A 20,399-nucleotide genomic window follows, 5' to 3' on the forward strand; every position below is an offset into this window, starting at 1 on the left:
AAAGTATTGCATTCACAATTCTCAGCTTTTTGTGGAAAAAAACCCCTTAGCATTTAAATTACCATTTAATAGAGATTTTTAAAATAAAAAGTTGCCTTGTAATACCACAGAGAAAGCAAGGCTGAGCCCAGCATGCTAACTTCCATTCCACTTTAAGAGTGGCAATGAGCTACAATTCAAACCAGCAATTACACACTTCAGGGCTTGTGCCACTCACTCCAGGTGACACCCCAGTAGAAGAAATAGAAACTGCTTAGGATGCAAATGTACTTCTAACTTACAGGAGGCACCAATCATACTCTCTTATGCATGTAGCCCTATCATCATTCTTTGAATTTATTTCTACGTTAAAAGGGAATTCATTGCATGTTCCATTTATAGGAAGTCCTTGCTTAGTATGTGCCTCGGCAGCAACTGTTCAGTTACAATTGTGGTGAAAAAGTAACTTTGTGACCAATGACATTAAACCTTTGCAGTTATGAAAAACAAAGAAAAGCCGAACATCATAAACAACGCAAGCACATGACTATTCACTTAGTTAACACTTAACAACCAAGTTGTTGGTTCTAGCTGTGGTTGCTAAACAAGGACTACCTATATTAGAGGAGACAAGCAGACAGAAATAGTCTACAATTAGTAGCAAGTTCCATCATGATTTTTTCCTGAAAAATGTAAAACATTTAATATACCTTTAATTTACTCAATGGTCTGTAAAACTGTAACTGAATTTGACTTGCACACTGGTTCATATGCAGATTGCAGCAGCTAAAAATCTTACTGGACTGCAAAAGTACCAAATGTTACAAACATAAGGATAGCCATACATTCTATGTAACTGCTTTTCCCTTTATAATCTGGCATGAATACAATTTTACAGCAATGAGGTAATCCCACCCTGGCTGCAGTGGCTCACACCAGGAGCTGTAGTCATTAGATAATGAGCCGTAGAATAATTATGACTGCACCCAGAGATGCATTGCTTAATGGGATTAAGGCAAAGGAAAATGGATCTTAACTCTGAAGCGGTTCAGCTAATCAGCCACCACAGCCAACCCCTATTAAGCCAGCCAAAATTCAAAATGTTAGCTTGGCAAAGTATGCACCTTTAGGGTTTGTGTGTGTCCTCTGCTTCTTTCCAGGATTCCAGCTCAATGGAAAGCAATTGCTTTATTGGGTCTTCTCAGCTCTTTGTTTAGGCACAGTTGAGCCTCAACTTACTTTGAAAGGTGGCAAGATCAACAAATGCCCTTTGATCAAACCATAAGAAGTTCTAACATTGTTATAATTCTGACCTACTTCAAACCAAAACATGAGATGGGAATTAATGATGCTGACAAGCCACATGAGTATTTTTGAAGTGGCAAAGACAGCCATCTTTGCCTTCTAAAGAAAAGGCAGAAAGCAGAGAAGTTGGTATAGAGTTTATTGAAGTGCTTTATGCTTGGATGTTACTCTTAGCAGTGAATGCCATATAATATACCAGAACACCAATTAATGCTGCCAATACCTCAGTGGAGACCCATGGTCCACTCCAGGCACCCTGCAAATGGAAGGTGGAAAGAATAGAAACACATTGAATAAACAGCATGGTTAAAGGGAAAAATAACAAATGCGCGGAACTGAATTTTCAGGGTACTGTACCATGATTTTTAACTTGTCTGGATTACAAGGAATTAAACTGTAGCAGCAGGGAGGTGAGTTGTACCAGGACACGTCACCCAAACATAAGGAACTACACCTAGATATGGCCTGCCTATAGTGTGAGAAACCCCAATCAAATAATAAAACTGGCCTAACAGTGGGGAATAATTAAGTAGATCAACCCTGCAATTATAGCTTTTTTCTATTTTGTATATTTTCTCCATTACTTAGCAAAACAAAGGACTATAAAGAAAAGTACTGATACTGAGCAGGGCTAAACTTTGAAATAGTAAAGATTTTTTTTTAAAGAATAGTAAAGATAAAGCCCCAAATGCAGTCTAGCAGGGAAAACCACTGGAATTTTCTGGGTAGGTATGGCATACATGCTTGCAGTATGCACATCTGGGAGAAATTTTTCAGCTTCATTAGTTTGCTATGAAATGTCTGATGTATGAGTGGCCCATTATAGCAGCCATTTTATATACAGATACAATCAACTCTGGCAGCCATTTTGTGCTTGTTAATATAGAAAGCTTTTTTATTTTTTCGGTGTCCTTTCTAAATCTCAATTCTGAATGCAATCTGTTTAGAAATATTAGAAGCTGGACTTCTGGGAACACGCACTAAATGATACACAGATCCTTTCCCCACCTCATTAACTATAGCTATATATTATTTCTAATTTAGCAATCCCTGCTAAATTAGAAATAATAGTTTTCATTATGAACTGGCCTTCTATATCTGTTACATCACATTCCCCCCACTTTAATGTATATACAGTGTATACAGTTTTCATCTCAACTATCTCTAGATCAAATCCTAAGTGGTACAAAGGATATTCTCCTCCTTGGGAATTGGGAGCATTATAACTCTTTGCAGCAAGTATCCAAGCATACAGGTAGTCCATTACAGTCATAAGCTATGGGAGTCATAAAGCAGGTCATCTTGTGACCATCTTATGACCTTTTCTGCAGCAGTCATTAAGCAAGCCCATTGTTTGCAATGGAGCATTTTTGACCCAAACCAGAAGTAAATACCAGCTTTTGGCAAAAATATGGTCAATCATGATCATGTGACTATATGACATTGGAAATGTCTGTAAATGCGGGCTTGTTGCTGAGAGTCTGAAAAGTGGTTATGTGACCATGGGGGTGCAATAGCAGCTGTTGAAACTTTGTAATTGGGTCATAAATAAGCTAAGCGACTGGTTGTAAATTGAGATAGTTGTTCAAATAACTAAAGAAACCATCATAGAATACATATGCTATAAATGGCCTGGTTTATCCAAATGTGTTTATAGTATTGAACGTGTGTTGGTTGCATTGACCACTTATTAGAGCCCCATACCCACAGAAGTGGCACTCACCCGATGATCCACACTGACTGTAAAAAGAGGTTTGATCTCCGAGACATCCTCATTGTTGCGCTGAGCCTAAAATGGAGGGAAGAGAATTCAACAGCTGAGTTAAGGCTTAAATTAACCAAAGGCCCATGATGTAACTTCCTCATAGCATCATCTACTTACACTAGAGAGACACTACATGACTAGAATTAGCAGAGGAAAGCATGATAAGTTGATAATACATCTAGCAGTGAAACAGAATACTAGGATTGTGTTTTCAGTTCAATATTAAATTACGTGAGGTAGTTTTTAAATTTTAATCTCCATGGCCATCTGATCAAGGATGCCTCAGTCTCAGTTCCAAGTGTGCATAGGCATGCCACAGTATGTCATTAACAAAGGAAATATTGTATTTTTACTTAAAAGTATATCATTTTTTTTCACACAACAAAGGCAGTATAAGATTACAGGTAGTCCTCAAATTACAAGTTTATTTAGTAACCGCCCTGAGTCCTCAGGGAGAAGGGCGGTATATAAATATTATTAAATTAAATTAAATTAAATTTTAAAGTTACAACAGCACTGAAAAAGTGACTTATGACCATTTTTCACACTTACAACCATACCAGCATCCCTGTGGTCACACGATCAAAATTCAGACATTTGGCAACTGATTCATGACAGGTGCAGTCTCCCAGGGTCATGTGATCACCTTTTGCAGTCAATGGGAAGCCAGATTCACTTAACAACTGAGTTACTAAGTTAACAGCTGCAGCAATTCACTTAACTCTGGCAAGAAAAGTCTTAAAATGGGGCAAAATTGACAACAAACGTCTCACTTAATAACAAATTTGGGGCTCAGTTGTGATTGTAAGTCAAAGACTACCTGCAATTCATGGGGCTTCCAGCTACTGAAAAAAAGTCAAGCTACCAGCTTTAATAGTAAAATGTAAACATTTGTTTCCCGTTCCTATATTGATCACAAATCTGCAAATAGTCTACAACAGGGGTCTTCAAACTTGGCCTTTTTATGACTTGTGGACTTCAACTCCCAGAATTCCTCAGTCAGGCATGCTGGCTGAGGAATTCTGGGAGTTGAAGTCCACACGTCATAAAAGGGCCAAGTTTGAAGACCTCTGGTCTACAAAATCTATTTGTATCTTTTCCTTCAATCCATCAGTGCAATCTCACCTTGCGCAAGATACTATAGGACTCCTCATCAAAAAACTTCACCTCATAGGTACCTGAGCGAGCCAACTTATGTTCCATGCTCCAAGAAACCTGTCCCAGAATAAAAAAGATACAGGATCAGCCACAAAAGAAACTGTCTTATCTTGATAATACAAATACGTCACCCCCAAAGACATTAAGATATGTACCACTCACTTCAGTAGCCAGGGCTATAATAAACCAAACTAGCCAATGGTTCGGAATGGCAATTTCCTTTAGCATGGAGAGTAGGAGGGACTCACAGAATCAGACCCACCACAAAACTAGAGCCATGCATTTACGGCAGAAAACCACTGCCTTCTTTATCCAGTTATATGGTGTAAGGCAGGGGTTTCAAACTGCTGGCCCGTGGTTGCATCATGCAGCAGCCGCACCCACGTGACACGTCGAATTTGACACCTACGGTATAAGGATTTATTTATTTATTTATTTATTTATTTGTTTTTATAAACTGCCCTTCTCCCGAGGGACTCGGGGCGGTGTACAGAGTAAGGTAGGTATACAGATTGAACAATAGTGAAAAACAATAGTAAAAACAAACTGGGACCCCAATTAGAGCTATCAGGCCACGCCGGACTGCTGGAACAGGTAAGTTTTTAAGTCGCGCCGGAAGGTGCGGAGGTCGGGGGCCATCCGGATTTCGGTTGGCAAGCAGTTCCAGAGTGCTGGCGCACCCACTGAGAATGCCCTCCCCTTGGGGGCCACCAGCCGACATTCCTTGAGCGGTGGCACCCTGAGGAGGCCCTCTCTGTGGGAGCGCACAGGACGGTGGGGTGCAGACATTGGCAGAAGGTGCTCCCGTAGGTAGTCCGGACCCATGCCATGTAGGGCTTTGTATGTCATTGTTAGCACCTTGAACTTCACACGGAAGGCAACCGGAAGCCAGTGCAGCGCACGGAGGAGAGGTGTGATATGGGAGTATCGGGAGGCTCCCAAGAGTGTCCGTGCCGCTGCACTTTGCACCAGTTGAAGCTTCCGAGTGGATCTCAAGGGCAGCCCCATGTAGAGAGCGTTACAGTAGTCTAGGCGAGAGGTCACAAGGGCATGGGTGACTGTACGTAAGGCATCCAGGTCCAGATAAGGCCGTAGTTGGCGAACTAGTCGAACCCGGGAGAAGGCCCCCTTGGTCACCGCTCCTATGTGATCTTCCAGGGAGAGCTGCGAGTCTAGGAGGACACCCAGGTTGCGGGCCCTATCAACAGGGGGTAGTAACCTGTCCCCGATGTTAAGGGATGGGATGTTCTGAGTATCCTGGCTTGCCGGTACGTACAGCCATTCAGTCTTGTCCGGGTTCAGTTGAAGCCTGTTCCTCCCCATCCATTCCCGGACCGCTTTCAGGCAGCGGGACATCACGTCGAGGGCATCACTGATGTTGTTTGGAGTTGAGATGAAAAGCTGGGTGTCATCAGCATACTGATGGTACCCTACTCCAAAGCTGCGAATGATCTCACCCAGCGGTTTCATGTAGATGTTGAACAGGAGAGGCGAGAGGACTGACCCCTGGGGGACTCCGCAAGCGAGAGGCCTCGGGGTCGACCTCTGTCCCCCTGCCAGCACCGACTGCGAGCGACCCTGGAGAAAGGAGGAGAACCACCGCAGAACCGTGCCTCCCACTCCCAGTCCCCTGAGGCGTCGCAGCAAGATACCATGGTCGATGGTATCGAAAGCCGCCGAGAGGTCTAATAAGACTAGGACAGAGGAATGGCCCCTGTCCCGGGCTCTCCAGAGATCATTCATCAGAGCGACCAATGCCGTCTCCGTGCTGTAGCCCGGCCTGAAGCCCGATTGGTACGGGTCTAGATAAACCGCTTCATCCAGGATCTGCGGAAGTTGGTGCGCCACCACGCTCTCAACAACCTTCGCAAGGAAGCGAAGATTGGAGACTGGACGAAAGTTATTCAAAGAGGATGGGTCCAAGGTGGGCTTCTTGAGGAGAGGTCTCACCACCGCCTCCTTCAAGGCGGTGGGGAAGTGACCCTCACTCAGAGAAGCAGAGATGACCGCCAGGAACCAGCCTCGTGTCCCCTCTCGAGCTGCATAAGCCAGCCAGGAAGGGCACGGGTCCAGTAAGCATGTGGAGGAGCTCAACCTCCTCATAATCCTGTCCACTTCCTTAGGAGTCACAGGATCAAATTCCTCCCAGATGACGTCGACAAGACTGTCCATGTCTTGTTCTTCCAGCTCAGCCCAGTTGGAGTCCAGTCCGGTTCGAATCCGAGCAATTTTATCCAGCAGATATTGACCGAATTCCTCGGCTCGACCCTGCAAGGGTTCCTCCCTCACCTCTTGGCTCAGTAGGGAGCGAGACACCCTGAACAAGGCAGCCGGGCGATTATCTGCGGACGCAATGAGGGTGGAAAAGTAGTTGGATTTTGCCACCCTTATCGCAGCGAGATAAGACCTGGTGAGGATTCTTAATCGCAATCGGTCGGATTCGGATCGACTGGATCTCCAACGGCTCTCTAGGCCCCGTCTCCGGCGCTTCATCTCCCGGAGCTCCGCGGTGAACCATGGGGCTCGCTGGGATCTGCGCCGGGTCAGAGGCCGCAAGGGTACAACTCGGTCCAGAGCCTCCGTGGCTGCCTTTTCCCAGGCTTCCACTAAGGCATCCGCCAAGCTGTGAGCAGGGAGTGCATGTGGGTCCCCAAGCGCTGCCTGGAACCTATCAGGGTCCATTAGGCGCCTAGGGCGGTACCATCTGGCTGGCACCGTGCACCCACGGTGGGGGGTGGCAAAGGGGAAGTCTAGCCGCAGGAGGTGGTGATCGGTCCATGACAGGGGCGTAACAGTCGTGGCACCCCCACCGATATCATCACGCCACCGTCCAGACAAGAACACCAAGTCTGGGGTGTGGCCTCTCTCATGAGTCGGTCCAGAAATTATTTGCGACAGGTCCATGGCCGCCATGGAAGCCATGAACTCCCGAGCCAGTTCGGACGATCCTCCCAGGGACGGTAGGTTAAAGTCGCCCAAGACCATGAGTTTTGGGAATTCAACCACCAACCCTGAGAGGACATCGAGTAGCTCGGGCAGGGCCGCCGCTGCACGATTAGGTGGTAGGTACGCCAGCAGCAGGCCCAACTGCGCCCCCGGGCCGTATCTCAGTAGGAGAGACTCACACCCGACCATCTGAGGGACGGTGGTCTCTCGCGGGCTAAGGGATTCCCTGATGATAACTGCCACTCCCCCGCCCCTCCCATGGGTCCGAGGCTGGTGCAGTACCTGGAAACCTGGCGGGCAGAGGTCAACCAGAGGGACACCACCCTCTGGGCCCAGCCAAGTTTCCGTGATGCAAGCCAGGTCCGCATGCTCGCTCTCCACTAGGTCACGAACGAGGTGAGCTTTGTTAGCTACGGACCTGGCATTCAGGTAGACCAGCCTTAGCATAGGAGGCTGCACACCTTCGCTCCCGGGTCCTCCGGGGAAGTACAGAGGGTCGGAGCGTCTCACCGCTTGTACAGAGCGGAGATGACACTCCCGGTGACGATACGGCCCTCTGTTTGTGCACCTTCTGCCGTTCCCCACCATCCTGGGAATGGGCTGTTTGTCCGTACGCCACTGGGTATTATCGGCGACTGGTCCTCGATTTACACCGTCGCGAATGGTCGTAGGCCTGGCCTGCGTTATGGTGGCTGGAAGGCGTGCCTTTCCCGAGCAACCATAATCTTCTCCCACCCCCCTCCCTAACCCCACAAAAAACTTAACTAAGAACTTAATCAGGGGCCTCTTGTTGGGCTTATGCTGGAGGCCCCTGACCCTGCCCGGCCATCTCTCAGAGGCCCAGTGGTCGGGCCCGTCATCGAGATTGGATGTAGTGCAGGCGGGTCGCACCCAGGAGAGGGGGGAACCCCTGAGGGCGTGCAGTACTGTGCTGGAGTATTGAAGGAGCATAGTCACAACTTATTGACTAAGCATTGACAACTTATTCTTTATTATTAATTTCAAATGCTGTTGATCCTATTAAAGACTAAGGATTGTTATGTTACTTATTTAATCAAACTTGCAGGCTGCTTCCAACACAGACAAAACTCAATTTTGCCTGTAAGTTACTTAATCCTTCTAGAGTGTAAGATATTTCATATTTTAGAACCAAGCTATGAACCAGATTTTGTATATAATTTCTTCTGTTTATATTTTTAATAATGAAACAAAGGCTGCAAACCAATGCAGAATTAATAACTTCACTAATTCCATAAAAATTGAATTCCAGTATTTTGCAAAATGAATTTATGAAAATGCTGATTTAAACTGAATCCAATATAAATCTGTTCAAAATGTAATATTAGCATTTACTATAGCAGGAATCATGTTTATTCTTACCTGATAGCGACCAACATCCTGACCCCGTGTAACAGGGAATTGCTTGCCATTGACATCTGCATAGAGGGCCACATTCTAGATTAAAAAAAAATGCAATGGGTATCACAGTTAACAGAAATCCATACAATCTCCCATCTTGAAATCTTAACTGCCTACAACAGGAGGAACCTGGAATAACAGGAAAGAGAGATCTCATTCCTTGCCAACAGATCAAATGCCAGTATGCCGACCAAGCTTGCCTTTAACAGAAAATCCAGTGGAGAAGGAACTCAAGTTTTTCTATCAATAAAAAAACCTCAGATGGCTACTTTTCTGTTGTTTTTAAATGTACCACCCACATCAGTAGCTAGGACTACAGTGAATCAGACCAGCCAATGGTTCGGGGAGCCAAGTTTCTCTGGCATGGAGTCCACTATGGGAAGCCCATGGAAAGGGACCTACCATAAATCCAAAGCCATGCCCATGATGGGACAGATTCACTGTCCTATCATAATCACTTAGAACAGAGGTCTCCAACCTTTTGGACACCAAGGACCAGTACTTGTTTGTGCAGCCTGGTACTGGTCCATGGACAGGGGGTTGGGGACCCCTGACTTAAAACACAATTTACTATATCTGTGGCAAATTTTCCAGATTGTATTTCCTTTAAAATGTAAAAACAAAACAAACAAACAACATTCAGGCACTTACTTGTGCTCCATTTTTACAGGTGAGGGAGATCTCAACAACAAAGACAGTTTCAGAAGAAATAACAGCATCTGAGGTAGTATAATAAGATGGGGAGATAACTGGTTCTGTGCATGTTTCACCTGCCAGGAAAGAAAAATGATTTTATCAAAATATTTAGAGCTTTAAGTGGAATGCTAGACCATTCAATGAGATGCTTAAGGAACTGAAGTCCTCACTGAGCTTCATGATCTCGTACTGTATTCATGGGTAGCCTTTAAATGATGAAATGTGTTTTGAGCAGTGCATTAACAATAAAGTCAACCTTTTTAAAATCTAGTTCTGTGATCTCCACAGTTCCTGCCTTCATTTAACTTACCTGCCTACTTAGACACGAGAGAGTAAAAAAGTCTTCAGAATTTTTCTAACAATATAATTTTAGAGCACAATAAGATACTTCAGCAAAGTCTCTTACCTTAACAAACTTCCCACCCAGATATCTTATCATATATATCTGGACTACAAGCTCCATAATCCCTAGTTGCTATGACCAGGACTATCTGCGAATTATATTCATGGGGGGGGGGGGGGGCGGGGAATGGAACTGGACTAGGGAAGCTGCCTGAAACTAACTAAAGAAATCTCAGGGAGAGAAGAAAAATGCGGCTCACGAGGGAAGGTCTTCGGAAGGGCCCAGAAATTCGTTCAGGCCCGGAAGCCAAGGGACTCTCACGAAGATGAGAAAGGGAAAGAGGCCACAAGAAGATCCACGGAACGTCTCCATTACCTCGCACCCCACTCAGCACCAACAACGCGGACACCAACCACGGCAGCCCTAACCCGGCCCCCGCCATCACCACGCAGGGAAAAAGCGAGCAACGACCAACCTGCTGCCGTCAAGCCGAGCCGCCCGCCTCCGGCGCGAGGCACGGCGGGAAAGGCCGCCAGCCAATCAGCAAGGGCGACGCTACTCCAGCAACCGCGGCTGTGACACGTGACAAGAGGCAGGGCGAGCCGAGAGAAACGTGGCCTTCCGCGAAAGGAATATTTCTAAAATGGCTGCTCGGAACTTTTGTTGCCCAGTCAGTGGCGAGAGGGCGGAACCAGCCGAAAGCGATTCCAACTGCGCAGGCGTCACGTAGAACTTGCTATCAGCCGAGGATGAGATGAGTAAGGCGCTGTGGAATGCGAGTTGCTTTGCTCCTTGCGCAGTAGCCAAGTACAATAATTGCTTTGGGTGGCACTACTATCCGCCGTAATTAATTTGCAATGATCGCCCGATTGCTGTTACTTAACAATATAATTAGAAAACACTTTTCGGGGGAAAAAAGTATTTGGAGCAATTGCAAGAGAGATCTATTGCCGTGGAACAGAGATGTAAGAGATGCAACACCACGAAGAGCCGCTTTTTCGCGGTTAATTACATGTTGTTGTTGTTAGTTGCGAAGTCGTGTCCGACCCATCGCGACCCTATGGACAATGTTCCTCCAGGCCTTCCTGTCCTCTACCATCTTCTGGAGTCCATCTAAGCTCACGCCTACTGCTTCAGTGACTCCATCCAGCCACCTCATTCTCTGTCGTCCCCTTCTTCTATTGCCCTCGATCTTTCCCAGCATTAGGCTCTTCTCCAGTGAGTCCTTCCTTCTCATTAGGTGGCCAAAGTATTTGAGTTTTAATTACATGTTACGGAGAATAATTCCGCCGAACACATTCTAACGGCAGAAACATGCAGTAGATCTCGGTGATGACCCGGTTAAATGTGGAGAAGGTTGGGGTTGGATATTGGGCGGGCATGTACGGTAGAATAACAAGAGTTGGAAAGAACTTTGGAGGTCTTCTAGTCCAAGGCTTTTCAACTTTTTCACTCATTGTACTTTTAGGATATGGCAACATCCGAGTACCACCAATCACCTACCAAGGTGTCAAAAACTTGATGACCAAAAAAAGAAAAAAAGGGATGAAGTACAGGCAGTCCTTGACTTAACAAAAGTTCCTTTAGTGACTGTTCGAAGTTACAATGGCACTGAAAAAAGTGCCACCCAAGACACAGCTGAGCAAGATGCCTGCCCGCCCGGCTGCTCTCTTCCTCCTGTCCAGGTTTTCATTGTTATGAGCATTTCTGTTGAGGATTGGCAGCAGAGGTGGGGTAGGAGGTGTTTGGTTTTTATTCCTCCCCCCCCCCCCCGTCTGCTGGGTGTTTGCAGCAGTTTTTGGTCACTTCACATGACCCTGGGACACCTACCGTCATAAATATGAATCAGTTGCCAAGCATCTGAATGTAAATCACAAGACCCTGGAAATGCTGCAACATTCCAGCTGGAGTCTGGCGCTGATCCTGGGGCTTCCGCTGAGCCCTGACAGCCCTGCAGCTCCATCCATCTCTCGCTCAGGCTTGTGTGGTGCTGCCACCAGTTCAGCTCATTCCCCTCCCCCACTACCACTTTTCTAGGATGGTCGTGTACCACCTGCTAGGTGCCAATGTACTACAAGTGGTACCCGTACCACTGATTGAAAAGCTCTGTTCTAGTCAAACCCCCTGCTCAGGCAGGAATTATTTCAGACCAATACAATCAGTTCAGTCCAATCTCTTCTTAAAAATCTCCAGTTTTGAAGCACCCACAACTTCCAGAGGCAAGTTGTTCCACTGATAAAATTGTTAACTGTCAGGAAATTTCTCCTTAGTTCTAGGTTGCTTCTCTCCTTGATTAGTTTCCATCCATTGCTGCTGCTTCTAACTTCAGGTGCTTTGGAAAATAGGTTGACCCCCCTCTTCTTTGTGGCAGCCCCTTAGATATTGGACCACTGCTATCATGTCATCCCTAGTCCTTCTTTTCTTTAAACTAGACATACCCAATTCCTGTAACTGTTCTTTATATATTCATACCTTTATATATTCATACGTTAGACCTGGTTCTACAGGTAGAAGGGGAAACAGAAGAATTAGCCACTGAAGAGTTGGACTAATAAACTCTTCAACTGACAGGGGAACCTGGCCTTGAATTAAGAAGGTTGGAATAGCTGATTCTTCTGCTTTCTCACACCCCCAAAACCCAACTTTCCCTACTTGTACCTAATCATGCTCCAACATGTTTCTTTTCCTTGCCAGTTTCCCATGATGTTGCCTCCCTCTGGTCCAGAGGCTATGAATGATCCAGGCTTAAATCATCCTTAGCTATATCAGTGTTAAAATAGCATCCTCCTCCTCATTTGATGTTGTTCAAGAACAGCCATTGCAGTGTGCAAAATCTTCTCTATGTTGAAAGTAAGGAGTCTGGAACCTAAGAATCAGCAAGATCAGAGCAGTAGCACTTAGACTTATATACCGCTTCACAGTGCTTTACAGCCCTCTCTAAGCAGTTTACAGAGTCAGCATATTGCCTCCAACAATCTGGGTCCTCATTTTACTGACCTCGGATGAAAGGCTGAGTCAACCTCGAGCTGCTGAGAATCGAACTGCTGGAAGTCAGCAGAATTAGTCTGCAGTACTGGATTCCAACCACTGCACCACCACAGCTATTATTGACCATTTGAACCCAAATGTGGATTTATTTCCTTTTCAGTCCTTGGTCCAGTTTACTTGTCGGTTGTGACAAACAGTGCTGTGCTGGTCTTTCAGATTTCTAGAGCGCATTGGAGCTTTTTTAGCATATAGGTTCTTTTGGCATGCTAAGGGAGCCCTTCCCTAGCTGAGTATCTGTGGTAGCCAGTAAAGTTAAAATAATCTGTCGAAATAGCACAAGAGGGTTGGGTTGTTCGGCCAGCAGTACTTTGTGGTCCTGACAGGTTGAGCACAAGGTTAAAATAATGAAACAATTGAGTGATGGGGCTGTTGCTTCCCAAACAGAACACAGAGGAATCCAGAAGTTGGCATTTGTTGCCTATATAAGGAGAAGATGGGGAGAGAAATCTTAAATTAAAATGCTGCTTGTGACTTGGCTCCTTTTGCGATTCCAAAATATTTTTTTTAGTCTCATTCAGCTTAGGCTAGGCTATGGCAGAATGGGGGTAGTTAAGGAGACAGGCACAAGCTTAGAAATGAGATAGGGTCCTTTAGCCAAACCTATTTCATGCCTCTCTTTTGTGCAGTGATGTTGCTTGGCAGGTGTTCCCCTCCCTTGATAGGAAAAGGTGGATAACAGAGGAGAGGAATCAACTAATTCCTTTGCTCCTTCACATCCTGCATAGCAAAATCAGGATAGTGCTATTGAGCCATGAGGTAAAACCAAGGGAATAGAGGCAGAGTAGTGATTGACAAATGGAGAGGAGACATCAAATGTCATCCTGGTATAATTTTCTGCTGACTCCAGAATGAGTAGTAGAGGAGCCCTTATTTCTCAAAGGTGAATGTAGCCATTTTGTTAAGTAAAGTATATAGTCTGGAACAAGTCAGAAAGATAAATGGATAGGCTAATGTAGTTGATATTATTTACCTGAACTTTTGAAAGTTTCAGGTATGCATGGATGAGTAACGTCTGTAACTAAAGAACAGAAAGGATGTTCTTTAATCTTCTCTTTAAAAAAGAAAGAAATGTTCCATTCTTGAAATACTGTAGAACAAACAGAATCCCTTTGCATCTGGATTGGGACCAGAATTTTTCATAAATGATATGGAATAAGGATATATATTGGCCAGTTTTGATGCTGACAGTAGCCATAAAGGGACATGGATTAGGGCAAACAATACTAATTTCCTATATATACAGAAAGATTCTCAGCTGGCTGTTAACTGACCGGGGAAAGGTATGGTGGAGTTATGATGGTGAAGATAAAATTCCCTTGAATCAAGCTCTGTTCTTGGTGTCTAAATCAGTGTTTATTAAATTTAGCAACTTTAAAATATGTGGACTTCAGCTTCCAGATTTCTCAGCCAGAGTTGGTTGAAAGATAGATGACTATATTCAAGTTTTAAACAAATAAAAAAAATCTTAAAATTGCCAAGTTTGGAAAACACTGTTCCAAATACACATTCATGCAAATTTGCAGAACAGTATGGGAATGGCTTACAGTCATTTTTCTTCTGGGATATTTCTTTCCTTTGCTTTTTTTTTACTCACTATCTAATCTACAGTCATAACATTCTTTGGTTTTCTTCCAGTCTGATTCTTTGTAAGCCCAAACAATACTGACTTGATCTGATACTGAACCAGTTGTGTCTGTTTTGAAAAAGGCAGGTTCCCATGTTGGGATTTGTTCTGTTCTTGTGAGAAATATATATTTGAATCCCATTTAACAGGCAACTTAACTCACATCATTTCAGCAATTTAAGTATGTTGTATTCTGCCACAGACATGCTAAGGGGTGGTGGATTGTTGTACAGGAGAAACACAAGTGAAGATCCTTTCCATTTAAAACAGATGTTAGTTACTGATGAGGAATAATAAAATGCTAGGGACATGATAAGGAATGTTAAAGATCAGATTCTCAGCTCTCTTAACAGGCTGCAAATACCTAGCAATGAGAAATAGCGGATTGCCCAAATATTTGGCCTATGCAAAAAACTCTGGGATGTCTTTGGATAAGATTGCACCCAGGCCGGTTATACATCTAAGAATTTTAGGATGTATATGGCTGGAGGGTCTGCTCAGGGTGCCGCCGGTGAGAGATTGCCGGCGGGTGACACCCAGGGATAGGGCCTTCTCAGTGGGAGCGCCTGCCCTCTGGAACCAGCTGCCGGTGGAGCTGAGGACTGCCCCCGACCTCCGATCATTCCGCCGGGGCCTGAAGACCTGGCTCTTTGAGCTCTCGGGCCCAGGCTGAGGAGAAATTTTAATTGGGGTTTTAAGTATACAGGGTCAATTTAATATTTTTTAATTTGGTTTTTTTAACTTTTGTATGGTGGATTTTTTAATTTCCTGTAAACCGCCCTGAGTCCTCAGGGAATAGGGCGGTATATAAATGTAACTAAATAAATAAATAAATAAATTAACATGAATACAGTAATAGATGCTGGCTTGGGAGGAAAGGTGGAAAGGCATAGGGTGAAAAATAGAACCACAAAAGGTAATTTGGTAGGCCAAAGATCACTTGAAAGATAATAGTTCAGGCAGTGTGATAAAGGATATGGACTAGCTAAAAATGTGTAAAGAAAAAGGGCAACTGAAAGAAGAGCTGCTCCCTTGATGCCTTGCAAAATATAGAACCCATAAAAACAAGGGAGTTGGGAAGAAGGGGTCAAGGAAGCCTTAAGTATTGTGTGGAGAGAGTAGATGGGCTTCACTCAAAATGCTACAACCTGAGATGACCCAATGAAGCCAGATAGTAAAAGCTTGAGGAAGGTAAGTGGAACTTCTTCACTTGGCATTTTTAGCGGACAGCAGAAATGGGAGGAAGTTTCTGGGGTTTTTTTTTGTTTTGTTTTGCCTGATGGTTTCTCAAAGGTGTGTGCTTGTCTACTGTGGAAAGAGAGTGGATTGTCCAAAATGGTGGCAGCGTATGAAGCAGTATCAGATCACGGGGAGAGAAGTACCAAACTTAAGTAGGAAGATACTAGTAGAAGCAGAAAGTTAGATAAGGAAGATGGAAAGGATAAAGGAAAAGAAGAAATTGGGGCAAGGAGGAAAACACCAGCAAATGAATGGCTGCACGTGGAGTCGGAGGCAGCCGGCAACAGAGAATGAGATAGCCAGCTCCGGAGCACAACTAAGCAGCCCAATGCTGGAAAAAAAAACCGGTGGGTTACAGCATTTATGCAGCAATTGCCTAGGCCAGCTCAAGGGGAGCAGCCAGGGAGGCTGACCCAGGGCCCAGAAAGGCAACCCGACTCCCATAGCCCTCTCCCTGCCTCCTTCCAGTCCCCTCCCCCCCCCAACCCTCCTCATGGGAGACTTGCCTCAGGTGGGGGACTGGATCAGTGTTCCCTCTCCAGCGAGATCAGCAGCCCCCCTCCCCTGCTAGCCTGGCCTGGCAGAGGACAAAAGGCAAAACCTGAGAGAGGAGGGGGAGAAACGCAGCAGCAGCAGCAGCAACAACAGAGAGGCTTCGAGCCAGAAACCTCTCTTGATTTCTCAAGCTGAGTGGCCTGCTGAGAAGAGCAGAGCAGACGGAGCAGCTGAGCCGACTGGAAAGTTGAAAGGAGGCCTGACCAGAGCAGAGACAAGCACCAAAGACAGAAGGAAGCCACAGAGAAAACAAGAGGCCGGAGCAGCGAGCACAGAAGTGAAGGCAACAATTAAGTTTGAGGTCCCAATAGGAAGGGAGGGAAGACCCTCGGTAAAGAACAAAAAAGGAATTGGAGCTCAAAACCTTTTTTTTAAAAAAAAGAGGGAAGAAAAGGATAAATAAAACTAACACAATAGTAAGAAGATTAAATAAATAAGAAGGTAGCACAAACAGGCAGAAAAAAGGATAGAAAAATAGGCATTACCCAGAACAGAAAAGCTAGAAACAAGGCTAACAGCAAAGCACATCCACCAGTGAAAAAGGGATTTTCAAACAGCAAACTCATGGAACAGGTGACTGATACTATTGTGGTGTGCAACACATGTTCCATGCATGTGCTCATGCCCAAAGAACACCCAAACTATACATGCATTAGATGCAAATTATATAAACTACTACAGGAAAAAGTTAGGAACTTGGAGGCAACTCTAGCAAAACCCCATTGTACGAAAGAAAGCTCCACCCAAACTGAATCAAATAACTCCCACAGGATTTGACCCTACTGATAAACCCTTGGAAGAAGACAAATGGAGGTATGTCACACAGAGAAGGAAATACAATACTAAAAAAACAGCATACAACAAACAAACCCCTTCTGCCCAATCCTACCCAACCAGAAGCAGCCCCATTAAAACTGAGGATTTCTCCCCTTAGATGGAAACACGCAGAACCACAACCTCCCCCTCAAAGAAAACATGCAGACACCTAGCCAAGAAACAACCTCTACCCCCAAAACAGTCACCTCAAATATCCCTTAAAAAGCCACATCAACAAACACACCTGAGATAAACAGAAAAGCACCCCAGACTGCAGGCCTCCAAAAAGGAAGGCGAGTAGCTAATAGGAGATTCTATCCTCGAACAGAATCGTCCATCTGTAGACCAGACATACAATCCAGGGAGGTATGTTGTCTCCCTGGAGCAAAAATCAAAGATGTGGCTGAGAACCTAACCAAAATAATTAAGCCTACAGATTACTACCCCTTCCTCCTCCACCACATTGGGATGAACGACGCAACAGACAACCTGAGTACAATAGTGAGAGATTACAAACAACTAGGCAATAAAGTTAAGAAGCTAGGAGCACAAATAGTGTTCTCATCAGTTCCCAACGAAAGCCCAACACCCGTTGAGGGAAATTTTTTTAGAAGTATATATTATATATTTATATATTTATTAAATTTTTATACCGCCCTTCTCCCGAAGGACTCAGGGCGGTGTACAGGGCAATAAATATCAAAATACAAAGTACAAAAGTTAAAAAAAACATTAAATAATTATGCCCGATATAATACAATAGTTAAAAGCCATGTTAAAACCCAAACCCTGAACCCATCAGACCAGGACGGCTTGTTCAAATAAATAGGTTTTTAGATCCCGTCGGAAGGAGCGAAGGTCGGGGGCCATCCGGAGCTCAACCGGTAAGCGGTTCCACAGGTCTGGCGCGCCCACAGAGAACGCCCTCGCCCTGGGGGCCACCAGTCGACATTCTCTGATCGGAGGCACCCTGAGGAGGCCCTCTCTGTGGGAGCGCACTGGACGGAGGGAGGTTGACGCCGGCAGCAGGTGTTGCCATAGGTAATCCGGACCCATGCCATGTAGGGCTTTATAGGTCATCACCAGCACCTTGAATCTCACCCGGAGGGCAACTGGAAGCCAATGCAGCTCACGGAGCAGAGGTGTAACATGGGAGTATCGGGAGACCCCCAACACAACTCGTGCGGCTGCATTCTGCACCAGTTGAAGCCTCCGAGTGGTCCTCAAGGGCAGCCCCATGTAGAGAGCAAGTAAACCATTGGCTAAAGGTTTGGGTGTTGCCAAGAAAACTTTGGTTTCCTGGATGATGGATTGTATTTCCTACACAAAGGACTCTTGGCAAGGGATGGGCCACACCTCATGAAAACAGGCAAAAATGTACTTGGAAAAAGACTGGCCCAACTCATCTAAAACTAAAATGGAAGGGTGACCAATCTCTAGAATCTCTAGAACCCCAAACCAATCACGAATCCCAAGAAAACAAATCAAACAATGAGGTAGGAAGTGATGAGAAAAAAAGAAAAACTCAACAATCAGGAGATGCAGAAAACATAACATGTATAAAAGTCTTAAATGCTTATATACAAATGCTTAAAACTTGGGGAACAAACAGGGTGAACTAGAAGCAATAGTACATGAAGGAGAGTATGACATAGTTGGCATAACAGTAACCTGGTGGGATGAAATCCATGAATGGAATGGAATGGACTGATGGATGGATACAATTTGTTCAAAAGAAACAGGTCTACAAAAAGAGAACACTACATAGTGTTGTGATTCAGGGTCAGCCTGTGGGTTCGGCAGTTGGGTCGGACGACTCAGAGGAGGAGGAGGGGGGTGTTGAAGAGCTTGCTGAGGGGATTGGACAGCTTGATGAGAGCCCCCAGCAAGGCCCCTCTCATCTGGTCACGATGCAGACCCAGCTGTGTGAGCCTGACAGCGTGGATGAAGATGACCCACAGCTGGCCCTGTTCAAGGACGCCCGACGCAGGAGGCAGTCAGTCAGGAGTAAACAGAGGAAGGCAATGGGGCACCTCGGAAGGAGGCACAGAGAGGCCACGCCCTGAACTGTATTTAAGGGGAATGTGTGGGAGGGCTGGTTTGCTGAAGGCAACCGCTTGGATTGTTCCTGCTTCTTAGCTCGTGTTTTATGGTTGGTGTCTTGTCTTGCTCTGTTTTATGTGAATAAATTTGGCAGGCGTAATTCCAGCCTCTTGCCGTTTGTAAAGGGGTTGTCCCTGCCTTTTCTGCAGGGCCGGTAGCAGGCTGGTACAGAACACATAACTACAGAAATGCACATGATCAAAGATAAAATCTCCAGAATGTATATGGGTCAATATGAAAGAGAAAAAAAAATGACATTGCCAAACATTTGTAGGAAGCATACCACAGTAGTAATGGGAGACTTCAACTATCCAGATGTCAACTGGGAGACAAACTCTGCAGTGAGTGGGAGATCAATCAAATTCCTAACCAACCTAGCTGACGACTTTGTCACCCGAAAGATGGAGGAAGGAACTAGATGTAAAGCTATACTGGACTTAATCCTTACAAATAGAGAAGAAGTGATAGAGGGAATTGAAATTGCCAGAACCTTGGGTGAAAGTGACCACATCATACCGGAATTTAATATAATGCAAACACTAGCAATAGAAAACAATCCAACCAGTGTCTTAAGCTTCAAAAGAAATAACTTTAACAAACTCTGAGAGAACCTAGGAAAGATCCCATGGATGAAAATCTTAAAGGGGAAAACAACCGAAGAAGTGTGGGAAACCCTGAAAAATGTGATTATAAAAGCCCAGACCAGAACAATACCATTGAGAAAGAAAAATCCAAGAAGAAACCAGCATGGCTGCACAATGATCTCTCTGACAAACTGAAAGACAAAAAGGACAAATACAAAAAATGGAAAGAGGGGCACATAACTAAGGCCAATTATCAGCAGACAGACAGAACATGCAAAGATGAAGTCAGGAAAGCAAAGGTTCAGAACAAACAAAGACTTGCAACAGAAATCAAGGATAATAAAAAAGTTTCTTCCAACATTAACAACAAGAAAAAAGTCAAGGAAATTATAGGCCCACTAAAGAGAGAAGATGGCAAGGAAATAATAGGCAACAGGGAGAATGCAGAGCTGCTTAACTCATTTTCCATCAGTCTTCACACAAAAAGAAACTATAGTCCAACATACAAAAAAAAAAACCACTGCAAAAGACATACTAGAAACAAAAATTAAAATAAGAAAATCGTAAAAGAACACCTATCCGACCTTGATGAATATAAATCACCGGGACCCGACAGATTACACCCCAGAGTTCTGAAAGAGCTGGCAGATGTTATCTCAAAACCATTGCACCACACCTTTCATAAATCCTGGAGCACCAGGGAAGTACCTGAGGATTGGAAAAGGGCTGATGTGGTTCCCATCTTTAAGAAAGGGGGTGGGGGAAATGGATCCAGGAAACTACAGACCAATCAGTTTAACATCAATACCTGGAAAGATC

At 44.8% G+C, this 20,399-nt stretch overlaps 1 protein-coding gene across 1 annotated transcript; it reads right to left on the minus strand.

Annotated features, from left to right (window-relative positions):
- Nucleotides 1–1,285: 1,285 nt before the first annotated feature.
- Nucleotides 1,286–10,125, minus strand: SSR4 (signal sequence receptor subunit 4). The gene is made up of 6 exons (XM_081320614.1): nucleotides 9,987–10,125; nucleotides 9,224–9,342; nucleotides 8,534–8,608; nucleotides 4,175–4,264; nucleotides 3,008–3,073; nucleotides 1,286–1,540 (listed from the first exon to the last, which is right to left on the minus strand). The coding sequence occupies exons 1-6, from the start codon at nucleotides 10,051–10,053 to the stop codon at nucleotides 1,436–1,438; spliced, it is 522 nt and encodes a 173-aa protein (XP_081176740.1). The 5' UTR covers nucleotides 10,054–10,125; the 3' UTR covers nucleotides 1,286–1,435.
- Nucleotides 10,126–20,399: the final 10,274 nt, after the last annotated feature.

This window comes from Vipera berus (genome assembly GCF_964194415.1).
Source record: "Vipera berus genome assembly, chromosome: 2".
NCBI classification, from domain to species: Eukaryota; Metazoa; Chordata; class Lepidosauria; order Squamata; family Viperidae; genus Vipera; species Vipera berus.

Bases quoted from the DNA above. Each gene is read 5' to 3' on its own strand.
- SSR4 (XM_081320614.1), bottom strand. From the start codon at position 10,053: ATGGCGGGGGCCGGGTTAGGGCTGCCGTGGTTGGTGTCCGCGTTGTTG. The intron at 8,609-9,223 runs GTAAGTGCCTGA...TTTTTAATCTAG, and splicing joins CCTGTAAAAATGGAGCACAA to AATGTGGCCCTCTATGCAGA. The intron at 4,265-8,533 runs GTAAGAATAAAC...ATTCTGGGACAG, and splicing joins AGGATGTTGGTCGCTATCAG to GTTTCTTGGAGCATGGAACA.